The sequence below is a fragment of the Pseudopodoces humilis genome, chromosome 2 (assembly GCF_049639895.1).
Source record: "Pseudopodoces humilis isolate 2021_Gansu_Grassland_sample_001 chromosome 2, ASM4963989v1, whole genome shotgun sequence".
NCBI lineage: Eukaryota > Metazoa > Chordata > Aves > Passeriformes > Paridae > Pseudopodoces > Pseudopodoces humilis.
This window is the reverse complement of record NC_142201.1, coordinates 50390041-50415523: the sequence shown is the minus strand read 5'-3', so window position 1 is coordinate 50415523 and position 25483 is coordinate 50390041. Positions and strand designations below refer to the sequence as shown.

At 41.7% G+C, this 25483-nt stretch overlaps 1 protein-coding gene across 4 annotated transcripts in view; it reads right to left on the bottom strand.

The window, feature by feature from the left end:
* DACH1 (dachshund family transcription factor 1) overlaps window positions 1–22820 on the bottom strand; it is a 353019-nt gene extending 330199 nt beyond the window's left edge. For all 4 annotated transcript variants that reach the window (XM_088051990.1, XM_088051989.1, XM_005516415.3 and 1 more), the window contains exon 1: window positions 21137–22820. In XM_088051990.1, coding sequence (XP_087908116.1) covers window positions 21137–21873 — 737 coding nt within the window. In that variant the 5' untranslated portion in view covers window positions 21874–22820. The remainder of the gene's footprint in view (window positions 1–21136) is intronic.
* Window positions 22821–25483: the final 2663 nt, after the last annotated feature.

The window sequence follows — 25483 nt, the reverse complement described above, 5'->3', positions numbered from 1 at the left end:
GGAGCTGTAGTTCTTTGGTACTGGGATCATTACACTAAACAGGCAGCAAAACAAATGGCAGAAATGCGTTACTTTAAAACGCCCCGTTTTTTTCATCCAGAAGTTGTAAAGTTACTTCTATAGCATGAAATTCCATATAAGATGTATACAAGTTATGATATCAGAGTAGGGAAAATGCCAGAATTCACAAGCCAAATAATGGGACACCCTACCATAGTAAGGTACTCCTAACTTCCTGAAAAAGTAGCTGTCTTATGACAGCTTGGTGACTTGGCTCCAAGCCCATGTTGAAACCCTATCAACATAAATACTGCCTTCTTTGCACAGCAGACCTTAATGAACATCACTTCCAACAATACAAAGTACCTTCTCTCCACTGTGGACATTTGGTGGTATATAATATTACCATCTTGACACAGAAAGTTAAGCAGTTAAGCCACTTACAGTTCAAAATACCCCATAAAGTCTACAAACCATTACTGACATCAAAAATGGACTAAAAGAATTAATATTTCAGAAATTCATTAAAAATTAAGAATACACATTTTTACAAGTTCCTAAGTTTAGCAGAGTATGTTCTTCTGCCAAATTGTTTCACATTTAAGGAGAAGATTTTTATTCCCAGGAAAATATTGCAAGCTGTAGAACTGAACCACAATTTCTTGTCTTCTTTAAAAAAAAAAATGGATTGCATGTATCTTACAAATTCTTATAACAGGAACTAATTATACCATTCTACACCATGCATAATATCTAACATATTTAATAAAAGAAACTTTTCATAATTTATTGAAATGCTCTGCGCTGATTCCTGGAAAATGCTATTTAATCACTGTGATACACCTTAATTCTGAAATTCATTAATTTCTGCAGTTTGACTGTAAATAAACTGGAATGTTTGTAACCCAATTTCCAGCACTACAACTCTTAAATTCTTAACTCTGAAAAATCCAGCTGTAGACCAAATGCTCCTGACAGAAGTTAGCGTTCTTCATCCCAGTGAAGTGACAGTGAAAAATAAAACAACAGGATAGAAGCCAATCTTTCACCTCAATATTCTACATCTCTCCCTCCACAAAACCTTCTAATCATATCAATACAACTCCAAATCCTGCCTTCTTCTCTAAAAGCCTCTTTTGGTTATTGTGCAGCTTCAGAAACAAGACTTCTCCATAAGGCAGCCCTCTCTTGTCCATTATTAGCTACTTCTATCCCCTAAAACATCTTAAATCCTCCCCCAGATGTGAATATGCCCTCCCCCTAAACTACCATTCCCCATTTAGTTCTCATAGCCTGTGGTTGCTCCATGGTCTCCAGGGTGCCCTGTTGGGGAATCACAGTTCTGCCCTGCTTTCCTTGCCCATCAGGTACTAGAAATAGTTCACTGATGGTGAAGACAGCAGAAGCCAGCACTTATAGAAGATGCCATGTATGCAAGATTCTTAAGTATGGATATGAAAAAGGGGAAGGGGGGGTTCAAGGATACTAATCCCACTTTATCCAACAACCACCTGAAATCAGTACTGTCTGTATTGTGGATAGAGCTAGTGGACAAAAAAAATATTGATATGTCAGTTAAAGAAAAGACAAATAGAAAGAGCATATGCACAAAAATAGTCTGCAGATAATTTCCAGTGCTCTGTCTGCAACACCAATAAAGCCATCCAGCATCCCTTTAAGACTTACAAGATATCAACTTCTACAGACTGTCGTCAAGTTTCCAGATGAAAACACAGTGTAAGGATTTGGTTTTCCTACGTAATTTTGTCCACCTACATAGCTTTCAGTTTTTGTTCTGAATGGCTCTTGTCATTGCCTCTTTCCACAAAAGAAGGGTGCTTTGGGGGGCCGGGGGGTGGGAAGGAGCCGGGAGCTGGAAACAAATGCCTTTAGAATTCCTGAAGATCAGACCCAAAGTAACTAGCTGTAGCAAAACCCAGCCTGCTCTGCTTTAGCCAGACTGAAGGCAACCACAGAAAGAAGAGAGATTTCTTTTCTTCCCCTCTTCCCTCCCCTTTAGAAGCACTAACAACTTTTCCCTTCTTAGCTTAGCCACTGAAGGAGGAAAGTGATAATCCCTTTGAAATTCAGCACTTAACACCTATATGGTAGGTGATAATTGCTGCATTCCAAGAGGATTAGCACAGTGGAACCTACTTTACAGTGAAGTCAGACCATTCTGAACAGTGAAGTTTTCCTAAAACCATGCCTACTCAGGGAAATCTTGAGTTTCCCACTGTTTCTGGGTAGACAAGGATCTTATAGCTTCAGATGTGTTTCCATCACATCTGCAAAAAGCCACTCAAGAAACCAACTGGCGTTTAAAACAGCTAGAAGAATAGAGTATTTCTAAAGAAGTGCAAACTAATATCATTTTAATGACACAGCTTGAGGAAAATGCTACACAGGCTAACTTTTCTTACAGACAGTAGAATATTTCCATCATCATTAGTATTTGGCAGGAGTATTGTGAATTAGGTCCTCATAGTAAAACAGTAGTCAGTAATTTAATACTGTACCAGAATCCAGAGGCCTTACTTACACTGTCTGATCCTGCATAGCTAATAGGAGATGCATTCTATACTAATGTTGGGCCACTAACAGGGAAAAAACAGTCGCCAAAAAAGCAAGAGGCATGACTGGTACAAGTCCACTCAAAAAAGAGAGTAATTTAGGGCTTTCACTCCAGCAGCAGAGACACAGACTGCAACTAAGTTCCAGAGTCCTTCCACTGCATAGCACCTCCCAGAGAGTAGAGGATGCTCTGTAACAAGTGGGCTTCTCTCCCCAGACAAGGCAAGATATTCAGGGCATGGAGGACGGTGCATGCCGATGTCTCACCTTTCTCTGCCACCAGAACATGGCCAGAGGGAGCATCCAAAGGAGGAAACCAATGCTCTACCTCAGACACCCACCCCATTTGTTTTGCAATACACAGCAGGACAGTTTGCCAAGTAAAGCAGATTTCCAAGAGAGAGAGGAAAGTGGCTTCCACTGCCTTCGTACATTTTTCTTTAAAAGATTTTACTCCTCCCTTCATTACAGCTCACCTTCCTCCTGTGTCCTCCTTTTAAATACACCATTAAAACCACTATGTGTAATCCACAGATCATCTTCTAGGCTAGGCTCAGGGAACTGCCGTTTGGATGCAGGAAAATTTCACAGCAGACAGGATAACCATACATAAAATTGAAGATAGGTTTTCCCCACCCCTCCACCCCGATCATTCATTTCTTTCCCCATTGCCCGATCACTTGTAGCAACACAACTGCAGATGAAAGCACAGGGTGATCTGTTTTCTCAAAACAGATGAGGATTCATAAAAATAATGAAGGGGAGAGAGGAAGCAGGGGGAGACAGCATTTTCAACCTAGACCTGATCCTGTGCCGAAAATGGTCACACACAGCTGTACAGGAGTGCGATCAGGGTGCCTGGAGGAAACAGAAGAAAGACAAAATTATCTAAACAAGTCCTGCTATCAAAAAAGTCTGTAAATCACAGCTTTACCTCTACAGAAGGAACATAAAAAACTGAGACCTTTTAACCACTTAAGGAACCATTTATCTGATTCTTTTACCTATCATATTTATGTGATACATTTATTAACACATCACCAACCAATACATGGATTTACTTAATACTTGCTTTTCATTAACTTTCAAGTTGCCATTATTTCCTCTCTCTATGAATGCTCCAGATATTGATCTTCACAAAAGAACAACCCCTTAGCCAGCCAAATGCCATGTATTTTAAAGGAGAAAAAATATCAGTAAAAGTTTAATATGTTAAACTTGCTTATGTAAAAATCTGTTTATCAACACATATTAATTTTTCTAAATTTCTCAATTTAGAAATTGAAAATGTCCAAATTTACAAATTTCTAAATTTGTAAAGTACACCTCAAGTTTCCTTGTTTCACTGCCACACATTGGTAACAAAGGGAGACTGAACTGAGAAAAGCTGCCAGCTGTAAATGTCAAGATTATTCCCACCTTTTTACTGATACTCTTTTCCATATAGCCCTCAGATCCTCTGATCATCATATATGGTAAGTGAGCACTTAGGAGCAATGTCAAAGAAACTATTTCAACATCCAGACAACTTTCAAAACCAGACAACTCCCAACAGCCAAGTAGATTAAAAATGGTGACTGAAGACAGAATTTCCTCCTGGGCAAATTGCCAATTGTTTTTTTAAAGGTAAACTCCAGCTTTTAATTATCATGAACACTCCTCCCTGTGAGCATTGCCACTGCCTGGATCCTCTTAAAAAGGAATAAAAATGGCATCCCATGACTGTGCTGTGGAGCTTGGATTTACAGCAAACACAACAGAGAAATTGCAAACTACTGCCTATAAGCAGAGCTGTAGAAGTTGAACTCTGGTATAACCAAAAGGAAAGACATTTTTTAAAAGAAAACAGTGCCACAGTCAAGTGAATATAGAGTGAAACAGGGGTAAAGAAAGCACATTTAATCCTGATTACTTTTCCTAATGGTAGTTTTTACTAACTACTCATTCTTCTGGTTCTGTAAATTAAATTCTCTACTAAGAATGCTAAATCAAGTATGATTAATATCTTCTGATTTAGCTCCCCTTCCTCCCTCAGTTCAAAATGAAGTGAAAGTTATCCTCAGCCTGGCCTGTCATGGTGGGCAATGGTCCAAATCAAGAAAACTGGGTCAAGCATCTTTTAAAGCCAGTATTATATTCTTTAGCTTGCATAGTTATCTTTTTGTTTCTAATACAATACTGTTTCACACAAGATTTTGAATAATACTGTTTTCCTAAGAGTAGAAAATTAACATGATAATAATGAAAACAATATACATCCACTTGTCTAAAGTAATGTCCATAACACGATTATCTTCTTTTTTTCCAATTTATATGTCTACTGCAACATTTTATAATTATTAGAAGATACTCCAGGGCATATGTTATGCTGGTGTACAGCGACTTCTCTGGTGGCTGAAATCATTCAGCCTGTGGACTCGTGAATCACAAAGCACCCACGGCTTAGCAAATCCTCCCATGACACATGTCACGTCATATCTCATTGCTTCAGCGCAGTCCTTGCACGCCGTCCGTATCACCAGTAGCCACGCACTTCACTACAGATGGGCTGAGCACTGCTGACATCACACCCCCCAAATTCCTCCCTGCTCCCCACCTATCAAAAGCACAAGACATTTTTCTCTGGGTTAGGCTGGTACCAGACTATTTGCAGGGGTGTCTGAATTTTGTTGCAGGGCAGATTTAGCAATTCCCAGCAGTCTTTAGTAGGTGTTTAAAACCACCTCAAGTTAGCCGAGCAAGTCATCTGCGTGGGGAGAGTACCAAGGAGTTCCTCCATCAGACATTCCTGGGAGGTGCCTGCCCAATAGCAGTGGGTACAACCAGCGCTCTAATCACTGTTGAAATAATTGATAGCGCTGTCTATCCACACTATGACAGACAAAAGCTGAAATGTATTAAACATAGCAATCCATCATCCCGCAGATGGGTAGCAGGAGCCAACAGAGTTCAGAGGGAGCGACTCCTGCTGCTAACAATGGCTGAAGTACTGACAGTTCACTACTCCTCCTTGCTCCTCGCCAGGCTCTTCTCCCAGCTTCCCAAGAGCGATAAATGAACAAACAGTCCACTGAAGAAGAAGGATTTAAATGCTCTAGGCTGCTGATAGCTATTATTCCAACTCAGAATGTCTACAAACAAGCTTAATGAGATATCAGTTCCCTTCTTTAAAATTAAAAGAATTTAAAAAAAGAGGTGGCTACATTAAGGAATTGTGAATTCAAGTAAAGTAAGAACCCTCCCCAAAAAAATCCACCAAACTTAAAATTGTTAGGTGTGTAAATCTCATCTGAATATATGAGAAGCTGATGAGCTAAATATCTAGCACTGGCAGCTGGCAGCTGGAGACAAGCTACAAACAACAGTGCTCCAAATTAAGAAGTAATTTATGTGGAATACATCATTATTTTAACATGAAGGATACAAAGCTTTAAAGGGGAGAGGAACTGCTAGCAGACTTAAAGAAAAGTAAGTCCAGAGCAAAGTAAAGCTATTTATGAAAGTTGATTTTTCTTTCCTGACTTATTTCTTGTAGGACACATGAGTCACACAATATAGCCAAAGGAAAAACTGCAACTGCTAACACCACATTAGTAAAGTATAAAAGGGAAAGACACTTTTCTTAGCATTTCAGCCTTGTCATTTCCAATTTTCTGCTCTTTGGACATGCTTGTATTCAAATTCTGGAACATCTATTCAGCATATCAATCCTAATTAGACAATCTGGGTCTGGAAAGGATGAGAGCTGGGTCATTTGCATAATTTAATCATAAATACTCAGTGATACATATTTCCAAATGCATTTGTACAATTATCTTTTCATCCTTGGGGCAATGGTATTAATATGATTAGGCAATATTTCTGGAAAAAACAGACAAGTATGCACTCTTTTTAACTGCAGCTTAGGGCGATATGAAAAATTAATTAATTTCTGAAGAAAATCAATTTCTGTACGTGACCACATTAGACATTGCTAAACCAAGACACAGAGTCCTTTCTCAATCAGAACATTTTGTCATTCTTTTCCAAATTCTGATTGTTATATGTACATTTCAATAATAAAACTGCTAGATTATTTAAATTATCTTAATGCATAGGCATGGAAAAGTGACTATTTCTTCCTTCGTGTTACGCCGACAGACATAGTGTTTTAAAATATGTATTGTTTGACCAGTCAATAGGAAATCTTAGCATTTGGTCTGAACTCATCTTATGTGATCTTTTATTAATGCACATTATACCAACTGAATTCAAGGACAGCAGGAAATAATTCAGCTCTGAAAACCACAGCTGAAAAAAAAAATAAAATTATGCTAACCGAAAGTATTTTAAAATTAATATAAGGTTTCTTCCTTGTTTGTTTTGCTACAAAGAATTAGATAAGGTGTTTCTTCAACAGAAGCATACACATTACAAAAATGTTGTGACATATGTGGGATACAGCCAAGCACCCAGGTGGCTAATCTCATTTTTAGAAGAAAGATACTGCTTTGTATGTTAATTGGTGCAAAAAAAAAAAAAATTACATTTATGTTTTTATATGTACCATCTTTATTTCTTCTCAATCAACAGAAAAAGTAGAAATTACTGCATGCAAATGTTCAATATTCATTTAATTTGCATGAAGGTGCTTGAACAATTTTTTTATTCTAACAAGCTCATTTTTCATGCGTTTTGTCTTTCATCCTAATCTAGCATCTGTCATTCCTTTTTGAAGTTATTATCGGCCCAATTCCCTCTTGGACATGGTTGCTGGGTGACCGGTATCTTAGCACCCACTTTGACAGGAACAGATGTGAATCTGATCAAGAGATTTCCCATGAGTACCTGAAATCACAAACAACTTTCGGGAAAAACAAACAGCCTTGCTGTCACTGTCCCTCTCTCGCCCTCCTTCCCGTCCCTTCCCCCATACCCCCAAAAAAGAGTACGAGAAAGTTGATGCAGAGTTAACCACCATCATTAAAACGCATTATTATCTGGCAGGTGAGCTCCCCGAACACCTCTCTAGCTGCTTCTGCCTTCAAACGCCAACTCTCAGCTTTAAGTTTTAATAACCCCCCTTTGAATACTTACAAAGACGACTGTTTGTTTCTAAGGTCACCGTCTTCTAAACATTCTCACGTTGAACCTGTTTTCGTCACTTGAATGCTCTCATTTAAATCAATGGGATTACTCGTGTAAGCAAATTTCACATGCACACAAGCACCCACCAGTTGTTTTATAACACCTAACTCACATTTTGATTACAAATAATGTTCTTTGATCGCTCCCACACTTGGTTGCAGCTGTCTGTGAAATTCCAGCTTATGAAAACCCTGCTAGATCTGCTATCTGAGTACCAGTGCTGATAATATTTAAGGATCTGCGTAATTTTATTACTTTAAATCATCCAACTGAGATTCTATAGGCAACAGGACTCCTTGCACAAACCAAAGCTTCCCGCTTGCAGGATTAGGATTCTACACATAACCCAGTATCATAGTGACTATATTCATCGCTGCACACAGGATATGGAAAATTAGGTAGAAACAGGAATTACAGCTGTATACTTCTGAAATAAACTTAGAACCATACAGAGCGTAAATAAGAATTTTCAGATTAATTGTATTACTAAACATTTTTTTTCATTCACATTTAACATCTCTGCCGTAAGAATCTCGCTCAACATCAAAATCAATGGTAAAGCTTATTTCTTCCTGCTTGCTTTCCAAGGCACTACTCTAAACATAGCCCTACTTAACGAAGAGGAAGGACACAGTTGTGATCCAAAGACTGAAAATTTGATCATACATATGTAAACTTGTAAGGCCGCATGTGACAGCAACAGCGGATAAATTTGCTTTAACATGCTGTCAACCAGCCTTTCACTTCTGCCTCTTCACGATGCTACTCTTCAGCATGTTCCCAGCCCCATAGCCTCAGGGCTCTTGTCCCTACTGCTACTGCTAGGGTTAGCAACTGCTCCCACTAAGCATCCTCTGTATCTGAAGTTTTCACAGTGTCTCATAAAATACAGCTTCCATGAAGAATTGTAAATTTACATCTTTTTTTTTCCAAATCCAGACAGGTGTGTGAGAAGAAGAAAGCAACCAGGAGAAGAGGAAAGAGAAAGGAAGAGTTTGAATTTTCAAAGATCTGAATTTGTTCTTCATTCTTAGTTGTTGTTCTATGATCAAAAAGATAACAAAGGGATTTTTTTTCTCTCTAATTTAGATGCAAAGAGAATTTAAGACAAACATTTCAATCACAATGAAGAATTTATTGCCACCTATAGGTGATCTTAAATTTAATTTAATTTCCCTTATTTACTACCAAAATCAGAAAGCAGCCAAAACGTTTTATTTATAGGTCAAAAGCCTTAGACTAGTCTGATCTAAACTTACTCTGGATACAGTAAAATTCAAATAAATCTTCTACCCAACTTAACAACAGAACTACAAAGAAAAAGCCAAGCAAGTAAGAAAACTCTTTAAGCCCCTAATTGTAACTGAACCCCTCTACCTCCCATTAAAAGTCATGTGAGAACAAAACCACTTGGTGTGTCTTGGAAAAAAAAAATCCCTCACTCTACCCACTTAGGATATCAGCACTACATAGCACTCAAACCTGTTGATGGGACATGACGTACACATTTATAATAAATACATAATGGTGATAAGTAATCACCATTTAGAAGACCTGCCTTGCTCTTTGCCAGTCAAAACAAAATCAAGCATTTGATAATGTCCCTACAATACCTCATGAAGTTTGATTATCCAGACTGGGAAGGTCATGAATGGCTCAACACAAACTGCAGAGAAAAATTCACTGGTATGATAACCAAACAACCAAAGTAAATCCTCTTACTTGTCTTGGTAACACCCTTATATCCATTCCTCACCTACCAATTCTTTTTACCCAAGCCAAAAAAGGGACCACAAACTCAGAACTAGGCCCCTCTGCCACGTCCACACTGACAAACTGAAAGCCTATAGCCAGAGATCATCAGCTGAGCTGTTCAGTCGATCTGGAGTGTTAAGATGGCACTAAAGACAAAAGCATCTATACTAGATTAGTAGTATCCAAATTTGTCACTCATTCACTAAAAACAGGTAGACTTATGCAGGCACTTAATGCCAATTTTAGCACTGAAAATACATTTCAAGGATTGGGAAGACTGACTGAGAAGTGGAAAAGAAGGTGAAAGCAAAACCTGGGAAGTTTGCAGAGCCTCTGTGGGATAGGAATTGCTGAGGCAATCTTAAGCTGAACAGAACACTCAGTTTATGAAATAAATCAAAATGCAAGCTAATTCTCATTTTCATGTGACCCTCTAAGTGTTTAAACTAAGGAACTTTTCCATGTCCTTAGGGCCCACTATTTCAAAGTAGCCAGCATAGTCCAACCTGGCAATACACCATCAGGAGCACTCGGACAGCATAAATACCATACCACCTCACCAGAGAGAGGTAAGCACTCACCCTGGGGTATTTAGGCATCTAGCTCAAACCAAAGTACTGAAGGAAGAATGCCATGGGAGCATCTACTCATTATTTTAATTGATTCCAAGACAAGGAAAGATGAACCGTGATTTCCCAAATCCCAAAATTTTAGTCCAACTAAGGGAAGGAGAAAGGAAGAATGGACTCTTGCGACTCGTCTTGTGAACTGTGTCATTGGGTAACTCCTTTTGAACTCTGAGCCACGGCGTCCCACATTCCAAGTGAGTAGCCCAATATCGGCAGAGCTGCTCTCTTCTCTATAGCCCATACAACATGGACTGACTACAGTCACTGCCTCCTCTATTTCACATGCAAGAAAACAAAGCCTAAGTTACTAAACCAAGAGGAGAGTTCATGGCTTGAGGATTTAGTCCATACCAAACAAATTCTATAATTTAAACTTTTTGCAGCTTAATTATATTGAGAAACCATTAGACATTTTAAAGAATTAGAATACTGAACTGTTAAATATTAGGCAATTGACCCATACCTAAGGTAAAACAAGTTTCTAAAAATGTCCTCAGAAAATTTTAGTAGAAAAACAGGTGTAGGAGAAAATTCAAATGTGACCCGTAAGGCCCCAGAATTTAGAAATGAATTGGGATCAGTTCATCCTTTTCCCATGAGGTAACTTGTATAAATGTAATTCTATGGTTTCATAAAACCAGGTCAAGTTTCTGTCCCCTGAGGTCCTTTGGCAATTTGAAGCATGGCAGCACTTTTTTCTGGCTACAAGTTCAAGTCTGCATGCGTTCTGGATTTTTGAAAGGAAGCGATTAGCCAAGCTCAAAAGACAGACCCATCCTGTTCAGAGCGCACTTTCCACACAGAAAACTACTTACAGGGGTGAAACACCATTTCACAGAACAGTGTTTAGAAGTAGTTGGCTCTGCATTTTTCATCTCTAAAATAAGTTTCTTTTCTCTCATCAGCTGGCACACCAAAGAGCAGACAAACTTACCACATAACAATGCCAGCAGTTTTAACTAAGGACATTCTTCTTTCCTTAAATGTCAAAAACTTCTACTCATGTAGTCACACTTCAGAGTATTTCTGAATACATGCATTTCATAGCTATTATTTTATTACTTCTCATGATATCACTGTAGTGTTCTAATTTAAGTATTAAGACACGTAAAATAAGACTCAATGAGACAAAATCACAGAAGGGGTCAGCAGAAAAGATGAAACCTCTGCCTGGCAGACCCATGTTAGCACAGGCTCAGCAGCAGAGAGTTAAGGCAGTGGAGGCTACACTCCTTCAGGAACAACCTGAAATTACTCTGTTTAACACCACATCCCATCCACTCTGTCGTAGAGTCTGACTTTTATTGCAATGAGGACGGAATGATAATGGGTTGAGTCTGACCACTCAGTTGAGTAACAAATCCTTCTGTGTGTGGGACCACACGTCTTCTGGGTCAACTAAATAGATTCAAAGAGCAGAAGAAGGATAACAAAGAAGTTCAGGTTGTTTGAGCAAACTTCTCAGTATGTAAATCTGACATGTACAAACTACAGCAGTGGGCTGCTTTTTCTCAAGATAAAATCCACCTTTTCCTCCACTCTATTGAGATGGTGCCAGAGAAGCTCTGAACAGTAAAATTTGTTGAAAATTTATTAATTCTTAGCAATGTCCCACCTGTTGTACCTCCAGGTGGCCTCAAGCCAACCCAACAGCTGTGGCTATCCCCAAACATGTTGACTAAAAACCTCACTGATGCCCTCCACAGGAAATGCTATGGCTCCTTTCTTACACGATTTGCATGCATGCTCCTGAAACAGCTATATGATGGTAAATTAGTATTTCTAATACATTTCTCTCATAGTTTCTCAAAACTGTGTTTTATACACAGCTATATGTTAAATTGTAAATTACTGTAGCAGGAGCTTCTTTTTCTACTACTGTCGTTTTTGACATCGTATTTCAGCAGCAAATTAATTTCAAAGGGAACCAGTAGACTCACAAACCATCTATAATGCCCAGCAATACAAGACAAAAATATTTTATTACCATTTAATGTTTCTTTTTTAACCTGGCCTGTTAAAAGTTATGAGTATCAGCTTAAAAAAAAAATCCGTAACAAACCAAAACCAAACCATCCTGCTTTGTATTAAAACAATAGGCAACACAACTCACACCAGAATCGTGAAATTAGGCTTTACTGGTAGATACAGACACAGAGAAATAACAAAACCCTATGTGTCACCTATGTTGCAGGAACTGCTCTAAGAAGCTAAGAGAGAAATTTATTTTAAAAGAAGGAAAAGAAGAGAGAACATAGGACTTTTCATTTCTATTAGTCCTTGTTACATATTTAATACCACCTGAGGTATTTTCTTCCCCCCATGCAGTAAATTACGGTTAAGGAAACAAAAGATAATTGAAAAATTATTTTACTTCCTTCCCAGCAAACTACCAGTGAGAATCAGCACAAAAATGTGAAAAGTAACAACCATGGCACATATCTTGGGAGCATGTATTCCCTTCAAAAAAGGACAGGCTGCATCTGTACTACAAAAATGAATACAAAAAACCCCAGCAGAGGGTATGAAGCCACAGGTTATACCAAATTCTGATACTCATTCCTACAAAGATACTGCCTTGATTTCCTAAAATTAATTAATATGAAAAAATGCTCACAAAAACACTAAGATGGCATTAAATGTATGATGCATTAAAAAATGCATCATGAATCTGTTTTATGCCACAAGAATTAATTTACAAGAGGCTAAATCTCAAGCACTTTTTCAATGCCTTCAAACTGCCCCTGCAAATGCAAGAACGTATACAGCAATCCAGCTTCCAACCTAAGATGTCAATTGATTCTTTTATAGCACTTCCAAATATATTTTGCATATGCTTGGTTTAAAAGATACATGTAGGCTATTGAAAGCAACAGGACTATCTGCATTCTTGAAGTTACACATGTGGTTTAAAACCACAGCACTGTTATTTTAATGTAAATAACTAAGTCCTACAGGTGACCTTGTCCAACAAAGAAAGGTTTTTACAGCAGGCCAAGAGATTGGAAACAAATTTTATGCTTCATGAAGACAGATAATGTTGTCATCCATTAAAACATGATATAAAACCAATTAAAGTATTAGGTTTATATTTTTATCACATTTGGAAAAGAATAATTAACAAATAATAGCTTTAGTAAATTTTTAAGGAATGCTCAAACTATCAATAAGCTTTGACTAGACTTATCACAAAACTGTACAAACTGTACAAAACTGTAACACAGTTTGTACTTCTCTTAAAAATACAGTATCTATTACCAGAAAGCAGTTTTTTTTCTGTCCCATATATAAAATCATGATCTAGCTCTTTAAAAAAAACCAAAAATACTAGGAAGTATGAGAACAATACGAAATCAAGGTTGCAAAAAATGTTATTAAATAGTAATAAAATATATTACCTGTTTCCTTTATATTTACTTTATATAACTGCTTTATTTTTGATTCCTTACAACCATTTCGTGCAAAATGAAAAAGCAAAGCATTTCTCAGATGTAAAATTCAAAAATGGTTTCTACCATACAACTTGTAAATACAAGCATATGCTGAGAGACATGTCCCAAACAACAACTTCTACTCCAAGTGTAAAATACCTATTACCTGTTCTCAGTACAGCATCATTAACAAGTGCTCTAACATGAACATTGAGAGTTATGAACTTCAATCATGGCACCATAACATTATATTTCAGCTGTCAGTTATGCTGAAGCATGTGCAGCAGTCCCACGTACTCCCATTCTTCCCCTTCTCCCCACTATGTAACTCTTGTTACTTTGTCAGTCAGGTAATCTGTATGCACACCTACTGTGCCCTCTCATTCAGTCATACAATCTAAGGAACAAAATGAATGTAAAAAAATACATCTTAACACCTAAGGTGCACTTTTTTCAGTATATTTAGTATCACATAAAATTATAATGTGAATAAGAAAACTAGTCTGAAAGCTTTGCTTGAACCCGAGCTTGTTTTGGATCAAAAGGAATTTAGGCATAATTTAGCCATTTGGCAAATTCGGGGATTAATTCCAGAAATTATAAGGATGAATAAAATTTCGTTACCAAAACATCTGTTTATTTTAAAAGGGGAAAAAAAATCTAGTTGGTGTGGCAAGGTTCACTGAAAAATTTTAGTTTCACCTGCTCCATTGTTCCTGGACTATGGCTAATTTCAGCCTTTCAGTGGCCATAAAATCCCACTGTTTGATATTTGCAACAAAAAATATACTTCTTTTTCATACTGAAATAGCTTTCTTCTTCATGAAGAAACAAAGAAGTTTCTTCTTCATGAAGATACAAAATATGTGGGATGCAAAGACAATATCTAAAATAAATTTGTTTTGGAGTGAACTGGGTACCTCTAAACAGAATAATGAACAGAAAGTTATGTTAAGTGTTACCCACACAAGTATTCTCAGGACCGCCCTATAAAAACTTTGGAATATTTTATTGCATCAAAAGCATAATTTCATGAACACTAACCAAAAAAAGCTTATATTATTTCAAAAAGTTTCTGCCCATAACTAATAAAAATGTTTAGATACAAACAATTTAGAAGACTTTTGTATTCAATTCTGTAAACTGTACTGTGTATATTCATCCACCTGCCATAGGAGGATGTTCACCCTAAAAGCAATTATTACCAAACATAGTTTAAAGCAAGGTGAGCTAAAGCACATTTTGTGATCCATTTCCTCGGTCACAACTCATGTAAGCAGTTACATGAGTTTTGGTGGACACATCCTAAACTACTGCTCAGGGTTTGCTTGGTCCAATGTCCCATCTCTAGAAGAGACATATGGAAATTCACAGAGGAAAAAGCAAGTTTTTAGTATTTTCAGAGTTATCCTCCCCCAGCATAGCTTCCCAGCTAATCCCTATGAGTGATTTAGAGTGAAAAATTCCAAACTGGGACAGAACCAGATGGTCAAAAATTGATCCTTCCTCTCATGAAATTAAGTGACAGCATTTTTCTACTTAATGCTATGGAAAATATACTATTACCCTTTTACCTTTTTTCCAAAAAAACAAAAACAAACAAAAACAAACAAACAAAAAGTTCAAAACAGTTCACAGTTATTAACAATCAGTGCTAAGATTCCATATTTTGTAGCTTACACTTGAATATACTGTAATGCCTGTGAAATGAAACATCAGCACTTGTTAGGAGATGCCCCTGGCTGAGCACAGTATCAGATAAATAAGTAAAACATAGTGGGTTAAGGATAAAGTTATTCCTCAAAGCAAACTGGATTTTATCATTTCAAGTCACAGACGTATCTTGATTCTAAATATAAAGACTTCTGGTTTATGTTTCAGGATTTTTGAAAATAATTTAAATGATAATGGAAAAAGAAAAATTCTTCCTTAATTCACACTGGAGAAATTATCTATATATGAATTAACTCTCTGGATCATAATAGCTTTTTGCAGATGACTCTTCAGCTGTATCATTTAAATACATATTTAGGCAACTAAAAATTTACTGTCAATTCCTATTATGTCAGTCCACATTATGGCGCTGTTACAGCATGCACATTTAAAGATTATTGAAAAAATTACTGTTCATGTGCAGTGTATAATTTGCAAAAGGTTAATCACTATTTTAAAACAATGAATGGAATTAACTCATAATGCAAAGCAGATGCCCCAAATGTTATTTTTAAAACAAAACATATTTAACTTATAAAAGAACAAAGAGGATCTAAACCCAGTCCTGTTACTTAAAACCAGACAGGCATCATGGTTGTTTCGGACTCTTCTTTCACTGGCTCATACAATTCAGATAAAACTCAGTAGTTTGTGACTACTCTCTGCTATCCTGCAGCCATTAATGAATTTTTACAGCTAAGCTTGTAAAGCTCCTCCATGACTAGGAAACACTGGCAATGGTGAGAGATTTACTTGTACCAGACCAGCAGGAATTGCAGTAACAATTTAATATAACAATTAGGTAGTTCAAAAGGACAATATTAACATTCAATCCAGTGTATGAAAATTCTCTGTTTCGTTCGCAATTCACTTTCCATGAACAGTCCCAGAGATGGGCAAAAACAGCCATCTGGAGTGATCTAGGAGCAGGGGAAAACAGAAGAAATACTAAATGGCAGTCAAACAAGACTAGCATTTCGGAACAAATATTCGGAACCCACTCCAGATTACAGAATATCAAGCAGGACAAATTGGAAGGAAGAGTGCGTTTTGGTTTGTGGTGCTGAAGGGGGGCAGAGAAGAAGCCCTGGGTGGATGCAGCAGCCCCCCAGCACAGCCCCTAGGGACACACTGTGGGGCACTTGCTGCATGTGCCCAGGGGGCTCAACAACCCCAGGCAGGGGCCTGTGGTTCTAGAAAGAGTGTGGAAGCCTGAGACTGAACCAAACATTTCAACAGAGATGAAATAACAAAGCTATCCATATAACCCTTTCTTGTAAATTGATACAAATCTGACAATAAAACTGCTTTTTTACATAAACTTCATCTGTCAAGAAAAGATTTCTTAATCTAAAAAAAACAAAACAAAAACAAAACCACAGAAAACTTTACCAATATTCATAGCTATAAGATAAAGAGGAGTAAATCAAATTGAATCCTTAAAAAAAAAAAAATCATGTGAAGCAATCAGGGAAAAAAATGTCCCCCTACCCATCACTAGCAGGCCCTCACCTCCCTGCACGGGAACTGCCTCGACAGGCAGCCAGCGTTCACAGAGAAGTGTTCCCTTCCAAAGTATCAGATACCCTGCTGCTGCCAGCGGCTAAGTATCAGATTAAAGGGATAAATAGTTCTGTTCTGTTGCAGTAAGTATGGGCAAAGGATCTCAGCTTTTAGACTACAATATTTACCATTAAATATATAATGTAAGATAGATATTAAAGTATTGTTCTTATAAGCAAGTGGAGTCTTTTATTTTGTTTAAGTCTAAGGAAACCACTTCCAAACCTTTCAATCCTTCTTTATAGTTATTACAATTTATCTTCTGGCCTTCCAGAAGTCATCTTTGCTTGTAAAGCCTTCCACATTTCTGCTGATTGTATTTTAATAATCTGTGGCAAGAAGGAAGGTCATCAATATAAACCACAGGTACTATATATTTGACATTCCTTCCAGCTGCACTTGCTGACCTGTCCATTTAAAGTATCTATGATCTGCACTAACCTATCTGGGTGAGATACTCCTTTAATTAATACAAACAGGAGAAAAAAGAAAAGCCATGCAAGCATGCAGTATTCAGTAAACAAGGACATGCTAGGTCCACAGAATTTGAGAGAAGCAGAAGCTAGAAAAGAGGGACTGAATAACTGCCGTGTAAAATGGGCTTTGAGGAGAATTGTTTCATGTTCAGCATCTTTCCCCTTTATATTCAAAAATCAGTTAGATTGTCTTCCAAAAATTGTAAATAGCTTCCACGAGATGCAAATAATTCCCCGTTTTAAGTGTGAATGTCAATTAACTCATTCAAAATCATCTTCAAATGTCAGGAAAGATTAACATATCCTAGTCACAGAAGGGAGGTCAGAAGAAAGCGCACGCTTTTAGCCTTTACTCGGGTGGGCACAATCCAAAGTCAGCCTAAGTCTATGGGAAAACTCCAGAAAGGAACCCAGCATGGCAAAATTCCACAACAAGTGCTCAAAACACAAGAGACCAGAAACAATCTGGGATCAATAGCTTCCAGGTCATTAATCCTAGGCAGGTGACATCCAGTGCACAGTTCGCTACTCTCTTTCACCCACACATTCAAGAAACCTGACTCGACTGGCATCTAGTAGCTCTAAATATTTTCCATGTTTTGACTTTATCCTTCCCCTATTTGTTTGGCATATGGCTTTCTAGCATCCCATTAATGTCAAACCGTTTAATCGGAATGTAAGCTAAATGCACAGTTTGCTATTTCCTGGATTTCTGTTTGGCAGCCAATGCTTTTTATGAGGAAAATAAAAGCAAAGGTCAGTATGACCAGAAAAGAAAAGTCATCTTCCATAACGGAAGCTTATTTTTCCAGTGAACTGATACACAAGCCTAATTTAGAAAAAGGTCCTTTAGTATCATGTTATTATTAGTAGTATCACAAATAAACACAGAAACCAATTCACTTTACAGACCTCCACATTAAGCACTCAATAGAAAATCCCTTGGTGTTTTATTGATTTTTGTTTTATTGATTTTTTTAAATAGCAATATCACAGTTAAAATGCATCATTTTGGTGAAACACACCTAAAACTTTTCCGTCTCAAAATAAGTTACTACAAATTATTTCCACAGCAACTGGCAACTAACGATTCAATCCATTTAAAGAACAACAAAGTAGTGGCTTTATTTGGGTGCCTTTTTTGATTAAATAACATATTAACCTTGATGAAGCTTTCCAAAAGGGGATTAGTGTACTCGAGTGCATCAGCTGATTATGAAACAAATATAACAGTGATAAGATGCTGGTTTGAAATTTTTGAATCTGATGAGTATAACAATTTAGCCGCTAGGATGGAGTTGACTCCTCCAGTTTCCATCTCAACAGGCAAGTGTCCACTCGGAATACAAAAAGACATCACCCAGCTAAAGTATGCAGCAACTGGGAGTCAGGAAAGGTCGCTTAAATCACTAAACTGAGTAGACAAAAATACCCCGCATAATTACTGTAATGTCAGAAATAATTAAAAATAATTTGTAAAGAAAGAAGAATTAAATGTATTAGAGGGGAAATTCAGAAATCAAATACCGATTTATCTTCCCATTATATCATCCATTTGGACCAAAACTCACTGACCCACTTTGCTTTACTCATCTATACTGTAATAATATATTTTGCATACCTATTGTATATCCTTTCCATTAATTTATTTGCTTAATGGATGTATAAGTAAGTCTACCACAATTACGCTTTTTAAGGGTCAAATCCTACTCACTTCTGAACCCACTACTGTAATTTCTACTTCACTGTATGATAACACAGCAGACCTCAGGAACAGCTGAAACACAGCCGATTCTGCACTGTTGACATAATCAAGCCATGTTACTACCAGGCTGCCAAACCCTTTTATAACCCTGCCAAGTCCAAGAATTGGTGTCTCCATACGCCCCCAACCGTACCCCTCCCCTCCCCCCCAAAAAAAATAAAGTTTCTGTTTTTCTTAATTCTTTATGTTCAAATTAAAATTCACACGGTTATGACTGTGGCAAAGTAAAACTTCTATGAGTTTATTTTAGGGACCAAATCTTGGAACTCTTGCAGCGTTGTTGCAAGTTACACACCACACAGACACACACACACACACAGAAAAAAAACCCCAACCCAACAATTGTCTAAGAGCAGCTATTAATATTCATGTTGATTCCACATGAAACAACAGCAGAGTTACCCGAGCAGCTACAGTTATGTCAGCGCTTGGAAGTTATTCCAGGCTGTTTTGTCCTGCTGCCCTGAATATTCAGGAACTTCAACAATCCATCCAGCAACTGCTACCGCAGAATAAGTGCTCTGCTTCGCCTGGCTCTATGCTAATGACTGCCAGGCACCCTGTGCTGAATCGGGGGGGATAAAGGGAAGGAGGAGGGGATGTCACACCCCCCGCCACTGGGGACGGGACGGGACAGGCAGGAGCACGGCATCGCGTGGGGTTAATTCCCCACGTGTTGGTTGTTGCTGCACCTTGAAATCTGACAATAGGAAAGTGAAACGAGCCCGGTCTGTTTGTTTGGGTATATTGAAAGTAGCATCGGGACTTTGTCCACGACCTCCTCCGTGGGAAGTTCCCGCCGCCCCTCCAGCGCGGCAGAGCCCGAGCCCCCCGCCCCCGCCCGAGGCAGGGGGAGAGCCCCCGGGAACTGGAGGCGCTTCCGACCGCTCTGATCTCGGGGTCACGGCAGTTATGCGATCCCTTCTCCTTATCGAGCAGATTCAGCCCTGTAACCTACAGATTGAGAGATAACAACCCCATGCTTTCGCCCTCCGTTGCAAAGGCGGCTGCTATTGCATCAGGAATTTCCTCTTTTGCCAGCTCCTTCTATCCCCCCGACACTCCTCCCCGGCTGTGGCAAGTTTGGGGCTCACCTCCCCCCCGCGGTCTCCCCGGCCGGCGGGGTGCGGGGACACCCCGCACCGTCCGCAGCCGCAGCGCTGCTCCCCGCCCTCGGCGCCGTCCCCGCCACCGCGCCCGCGTTACTCTGCGCGGCAGCAGGATCCAGCCTTGCCAAATCCCTGCCGCGCTCCCGCTGCCCCCCGTCTCCTCCTCCTCCTCGGCTGCCGGGGGCCTGGAGCTGCTCGCACCTGCTCCTCGGGGACCGACACCCCCACCCCCCTCCACCGAGGATGCAGCCCAGCCCGGACGCCTGGCACCTCTCCCCACTACCCCAAAGCAAAGCCGCCGCCACCTCCTCCTCCTCCTCCTCCTCGCCGTCTTCCCGCCCTCCCCTCACCTCCCCCGTTCGCCATGTGGCAACTGCCTTACAGCCCTACACAAAAAGTGCACGTGCCCCCTCGGATGTGTGACAGCAGCTGATGGCCAAGCGGCCTCCATCGCCCCGAAACGGGCCCGACACCCGGGCAGCTCCGCGCCCCATCCCAGTTGCCGCGACACCCCAGTGTCTATGTCTCCGTCTCCCCATCGGGGCCGCTCCCCGCCCACTCCCGTGCACCCTTCGGGTGGCTTTTTCCCAGGGTTGCCCGCTTTAAAGATACATCCAAGGATAAACTTCAGCAGGAGGCTCGGTCATAAAGCACTTTTTGGCCCCTTCCCACCCTCGCCGGCCCTCCGCTCCCGCGCTGCGCTGCCCGCGGCCACCACTACCCCCGGCACGCCTCGGCGCGGGGGGGGCAGGGAAGGGGACAATGACAGGGCGACACTTGCGGGGCGCAGCGGGAGGGGGGCACAAACTCCCCTTCCCCCCTCTGTCCCTCCGTCGCACCAAGAAGCAGGCCGGCTGGGAGCCGGGGCAGCGCGGGAGGGGGCAGCGGGAAGCGGCGCAGCGCTCGCCCGGACCGCACCGCGCGGGGGTGGGACGGGGGCGGCGGCGGCGGCGGGGGGGGCCGGCGGGGCGCGCGCGTGCCTTGCGGCGCTTACCTGGCGTTGGTGCAGTCGTTGTAGAGGGTCTCGAAATCCTTCCTGGAGATGAGTTTGCAGCGGTTGACCCCGGGCTGGATGGCCCCCAGCCCCCTCAGGATGCGGACCTGCTCCACGTTGCAGACCACGGGCGTGATCTCGAGCCGCTTCAGCTTGGTGTAGACCGTGTGCAAGCCCCCCACCAAGTGCTTCAGGAAGAGGTCGAAAGCCTGGGGCAGGCAGATGAGCTCGCAGCCCTCCACGGTGAAGGAGGCCACTTTGGCCCCCCTCAGATCCACCATCTTGCACTCGTTATTCTGGGGGGTGTTCTCCACCGGGGACGGGGTCGAGTACACGGGCTTGCCGGGCAGGCTGCCGGCCGCGCTGGCCGCGCTGGCATTGGGAGTGGAGGTGCCGCCGCTGCCGCCGCCGCCGCTGCTGCTGCCGCCGCCGCCGGTGCCCAGGCTGGGGCTGCCGCCGCCGCTGCCGCCGCCGCTGCCGTTACCGCCGCCGCCGCTGGTGGTGGAGGTGACTGTGGCCGCCGCCGCCGCCGCCGCTGCGATGGGCTCCGGCCGGAATAGGTTTGTCCCCGAAGCGGCCGGCGGGGGAGCGATGGACGGAGACGGAGAGGAGGTGGCCGACGACGAGGTGGCCGACGACGAGGTGGTGGTGGTGGTGGTGCAGGCGGCAGAAGTTGAGACCGGAGGCTGAGGGGGGACCAGCTGGGTCGGAGGGATCAAAGCAGCCGGTACGGCCATGGTCACATATACGGCGGAGGGGGCAGGGGGAGGGGGGAAAGTTCCCACACACACACGCAGGGGAAAGGGGAAAAAATTAAAAAAAATTATTAAAAAAAAAAAAAAAAAAGAGGAAAGGACAGAAGGGAGGAGGGGGGAGAAGAAGGGGGGGATAACCCCAGATCAGGTGCTGCGGCGAGCGAGAGAGCAGGGGGCAGAGTGAGAGAGAGAACGCACAAAGTGTCCCGCAAGTGGGGACGGAGGAGGAGGAGGAGGAGGAGAAGTCCGCTCCGGGCGGCGGGGCTGGGGCCGAGGGGAGGGGGAGGGCAGTTTCTTTTTGTGGTCCTTGCTCTAGCACCACGTTAAAGACGAAGGTGAAAAGGAGGAGGTTTGAAGGACTTCGGTTCTCTCTGGCAAGTACATTGATCAAAGATTGAGAGGGGAATGACAGAGAGAAAATGAGCGGGGAAGTGCTGGCTGCTGCTGCCGCCGCCGCCGCCGCTCGCTCGCTGGACGAGTTGTTGTTGTCACACGGTGCGGAGGGGAGGAGCTCCGGCAACTTGAAATACCCTTTGAAGCAGCAAAAGGCTCACTCACTAGTATTAACCCAAATTATCCAACCAGGAACCCGGAGCAGGAAAACAGCGAGAGAGGGAGAGGAGTCCCTCTCCCCCCTCCTTCAGGAACCGTTAGATTACATGTTTCATATTTCACCCCACCAGAGATGAGATGTAATTTTCCCAGCCCTTTTCAACAGTCGCTTGTCAACACAGTTTGTGGAGAAACACGAGCGTCTCCAGCGTTCCCCCAAAGTCGGGCGGGCGCGGGGCGGGCGCTGGGCACAGCGCACACCTTGCCGGGGCAGACAAAAGCAGAAACCTCCGGACGGTGCCGTTGCTCTTGCCGCTGTTGTTGCTCTCCCGGGACCACAAACGCTCCTCCCGGCGGGGTGGGAGTCGCTGCCGAGGGTCCCCTTTGTTGCGCGGCAGGCGGCGGCGGCGGCTTCGCGGGGCGCGCACGGGCAGCCCCACGCGGCAGCATCCGCGGAGGACTTTCCTGCAGCGGCCGCGGATCGGAGGGGTAGAGGCACTACGGGTCAGGCCGCCGAGACGCCGCGGCGAGCGGGCTGCGGCGGCACAGAAGTAACTCGGGAGAGGGGCGGGCGGGCGGCCCGCGCGGGTCCCGCCGCGCAACAGGTGTCGGCGGCGCGCAGCAGCCGCGCAGCCCGGCCCGGCCCCTCCGCGCCAGACAGCGCGCAAAGTCAGCCGGCGCGCTTGCCCGCGCATGCGCGGTGCGGCGGCGGCAGGCGCGGTACCTGCCGGCCCCGAGCCGGGATGCGGCTGGAGCGCGTTTGGCAGCTGGCGCGCCGGGCTCCGTCGGGAAAGCCCGGGGCTGTGTTCTGCGTGTTTTGAGGGCACTTCGCACTTTGAAAGGGGTAAAGAAGTGGCCACTGGTATAGATGGGGGTTCTGCAAAATCAGGGGTCGGTGTGTGAGTAGTTTTTCCTGTTCAATAAATACACCCTGCGTGTACTTAATTGCGATGCATGTATGTGCCCAGAGCCTTTTTTAAATTTTTTTTTTCCTACGATACCATTACATGAGACGTGACTCACGGGATGACACATCTGTAGAGTGGATAATCTCAACTGTAGTAATTCGGTTTAGGGAAAATTCCACAGTATCAGACATAAACTATTCTCATATGATCTGCTTGCTTGTTATACTTTAAGTTTTGTTTACGGGAATTTGTGTTCTAGTGACACTTTAGACACATTTTGCTAGTGAAATTTAAGCTATCCTGCACTAAAATCTTTAAAATTGCAAATAAAACCATGAAAACACAGAGTAATGTTTTACTTTAGTCTTGTGTACCCATAATTGCCCAAAACACTATTTGAGCCATTTTTAGATGGAGTTTTTTGAGAATGTTTATCTGGAAGAGCTTATACAACTTGAGTTCCAGTGGTGGGATCCCAGTGGTGGGATCTAGTGCTGCATAAAACTTGTAATTTCAAAATATAAATACACTGCCTCTTTCTTTTTTTCACTTGTAGAAAGGCAACTCTGTCAATATTTTCTTTCCCTCACCTGTTCCTTTTGCATATCACCTTCTCGCAAACTTTGTGAAGACAGAACAGCTCCATGAGAAGATCAGGACTGAGCCAGACACGCATGATATTGCCACTTGGAGATCTGGGTGAACTCTGAAACCTACCACTTCATTTGTTCTCTACTTTTCCAACAACATGATACACACCAGCTCTTCTGTTTTTCTATTTGCTGTGTGCTCCCACAGATACATAATTCTCAAAGGGTTTACTTCCAGGGCTTTGGGTTTACCTTGATGATATCAATGCAACACTGGGATTAAAAACCTAGAAAGAAAGATTTTTGAAAAGGTTCAGGATTCCTCAAAGCTTCTGGCACGGTAAGTGTTTCTAATTATTATGGGGAGTGTCACAATTTAATTTAACTCACGCCTATACTGACACACTCATATAAACCAACAAATCCAGAGGTCATCCTTTGTAAAATTCTCTAGATTGCATTTCTCTTACTTGCTGACCCTTTCATGTAATGATATTGTTGGGTGCTTTCTTTTTCTCTCTCTGAGTTGATATCAGCAAAACTCAAATTACTGTAACTGATATTTGAAAATTCTCCCTGTGTCAAGTGAAGACTTATGGTGCTGAAATCAATAAGACTGTTTAAAATTCAAAGACCTGCAAATCGTTCTGTTTGTCCTTTGATAGGGCCTGGGCTGATTAAAATGCGACCAAGAAAGCTTAATTGCTGCACTAATTAAGAAGTCTTTAATTTCTTTCCTGGAATATTGTTTGAAGCAGGGTTTCTGTTCTGCTCATGTAGCTGTTCAGGGCAGGTATTCTCTCTCTTTCTCTCTTTTCTTTTCTTTTTGCTATTTCGGTGTATTAAAAGGTATGTTAAAACAGTAAGATGTATTGACAGTGATTGTAATTTATTGCTCTGAAAAAAAGACTGAAATGGAGTTCACTATTTTATTAAATTACAATTTTGAGGGCAGCTGTAAAGGGTAAAATGCAATTACCAAATGCATTGTAGCTGTTGCATTTTAAGGAATTTGAATACTTGACTGACAGGAGATGGGATAGTACACCAGCTCCCTCCCCCATCTTCGTTATTATTGATAATTAAATATTTAAATTCATTCAGTTAAACACCCCAGAAAAGTATTTATCTTCTGAATGTGTGTGAAGGAATGGACCGGGGGAGGGGATGCATATAGAAAATAGGTACCTGGTAAGGATGAATAGTGTATTATCATGTTAAGTTCATCCACAATATTTTTTTCCTGCATTTCTTTGGAATTTATTTTCCTGAGAAATATCTCTCTGTCTTGTGTCTTGTCTTACCCTTTTTTAGTGACCTATTTTGTTCAGTGTTTCTGCAGAGGAGAAACTAGATGATTTCACAAAGCTTTCTGTGTGATCAATAGAGTAATGTTTCAGGTTTTATCATGCTGCATTATAATTCTAGCAAACAACTGTCAAGCAGAGATTCTAAGAAAGGAGCAAGTACTGGCAAAGAGAAGGTAAGTTCTGCTTTGCTTTAATCTCAGGTCTCAAGCAACAATCCCCCTTTGAAGAGCTA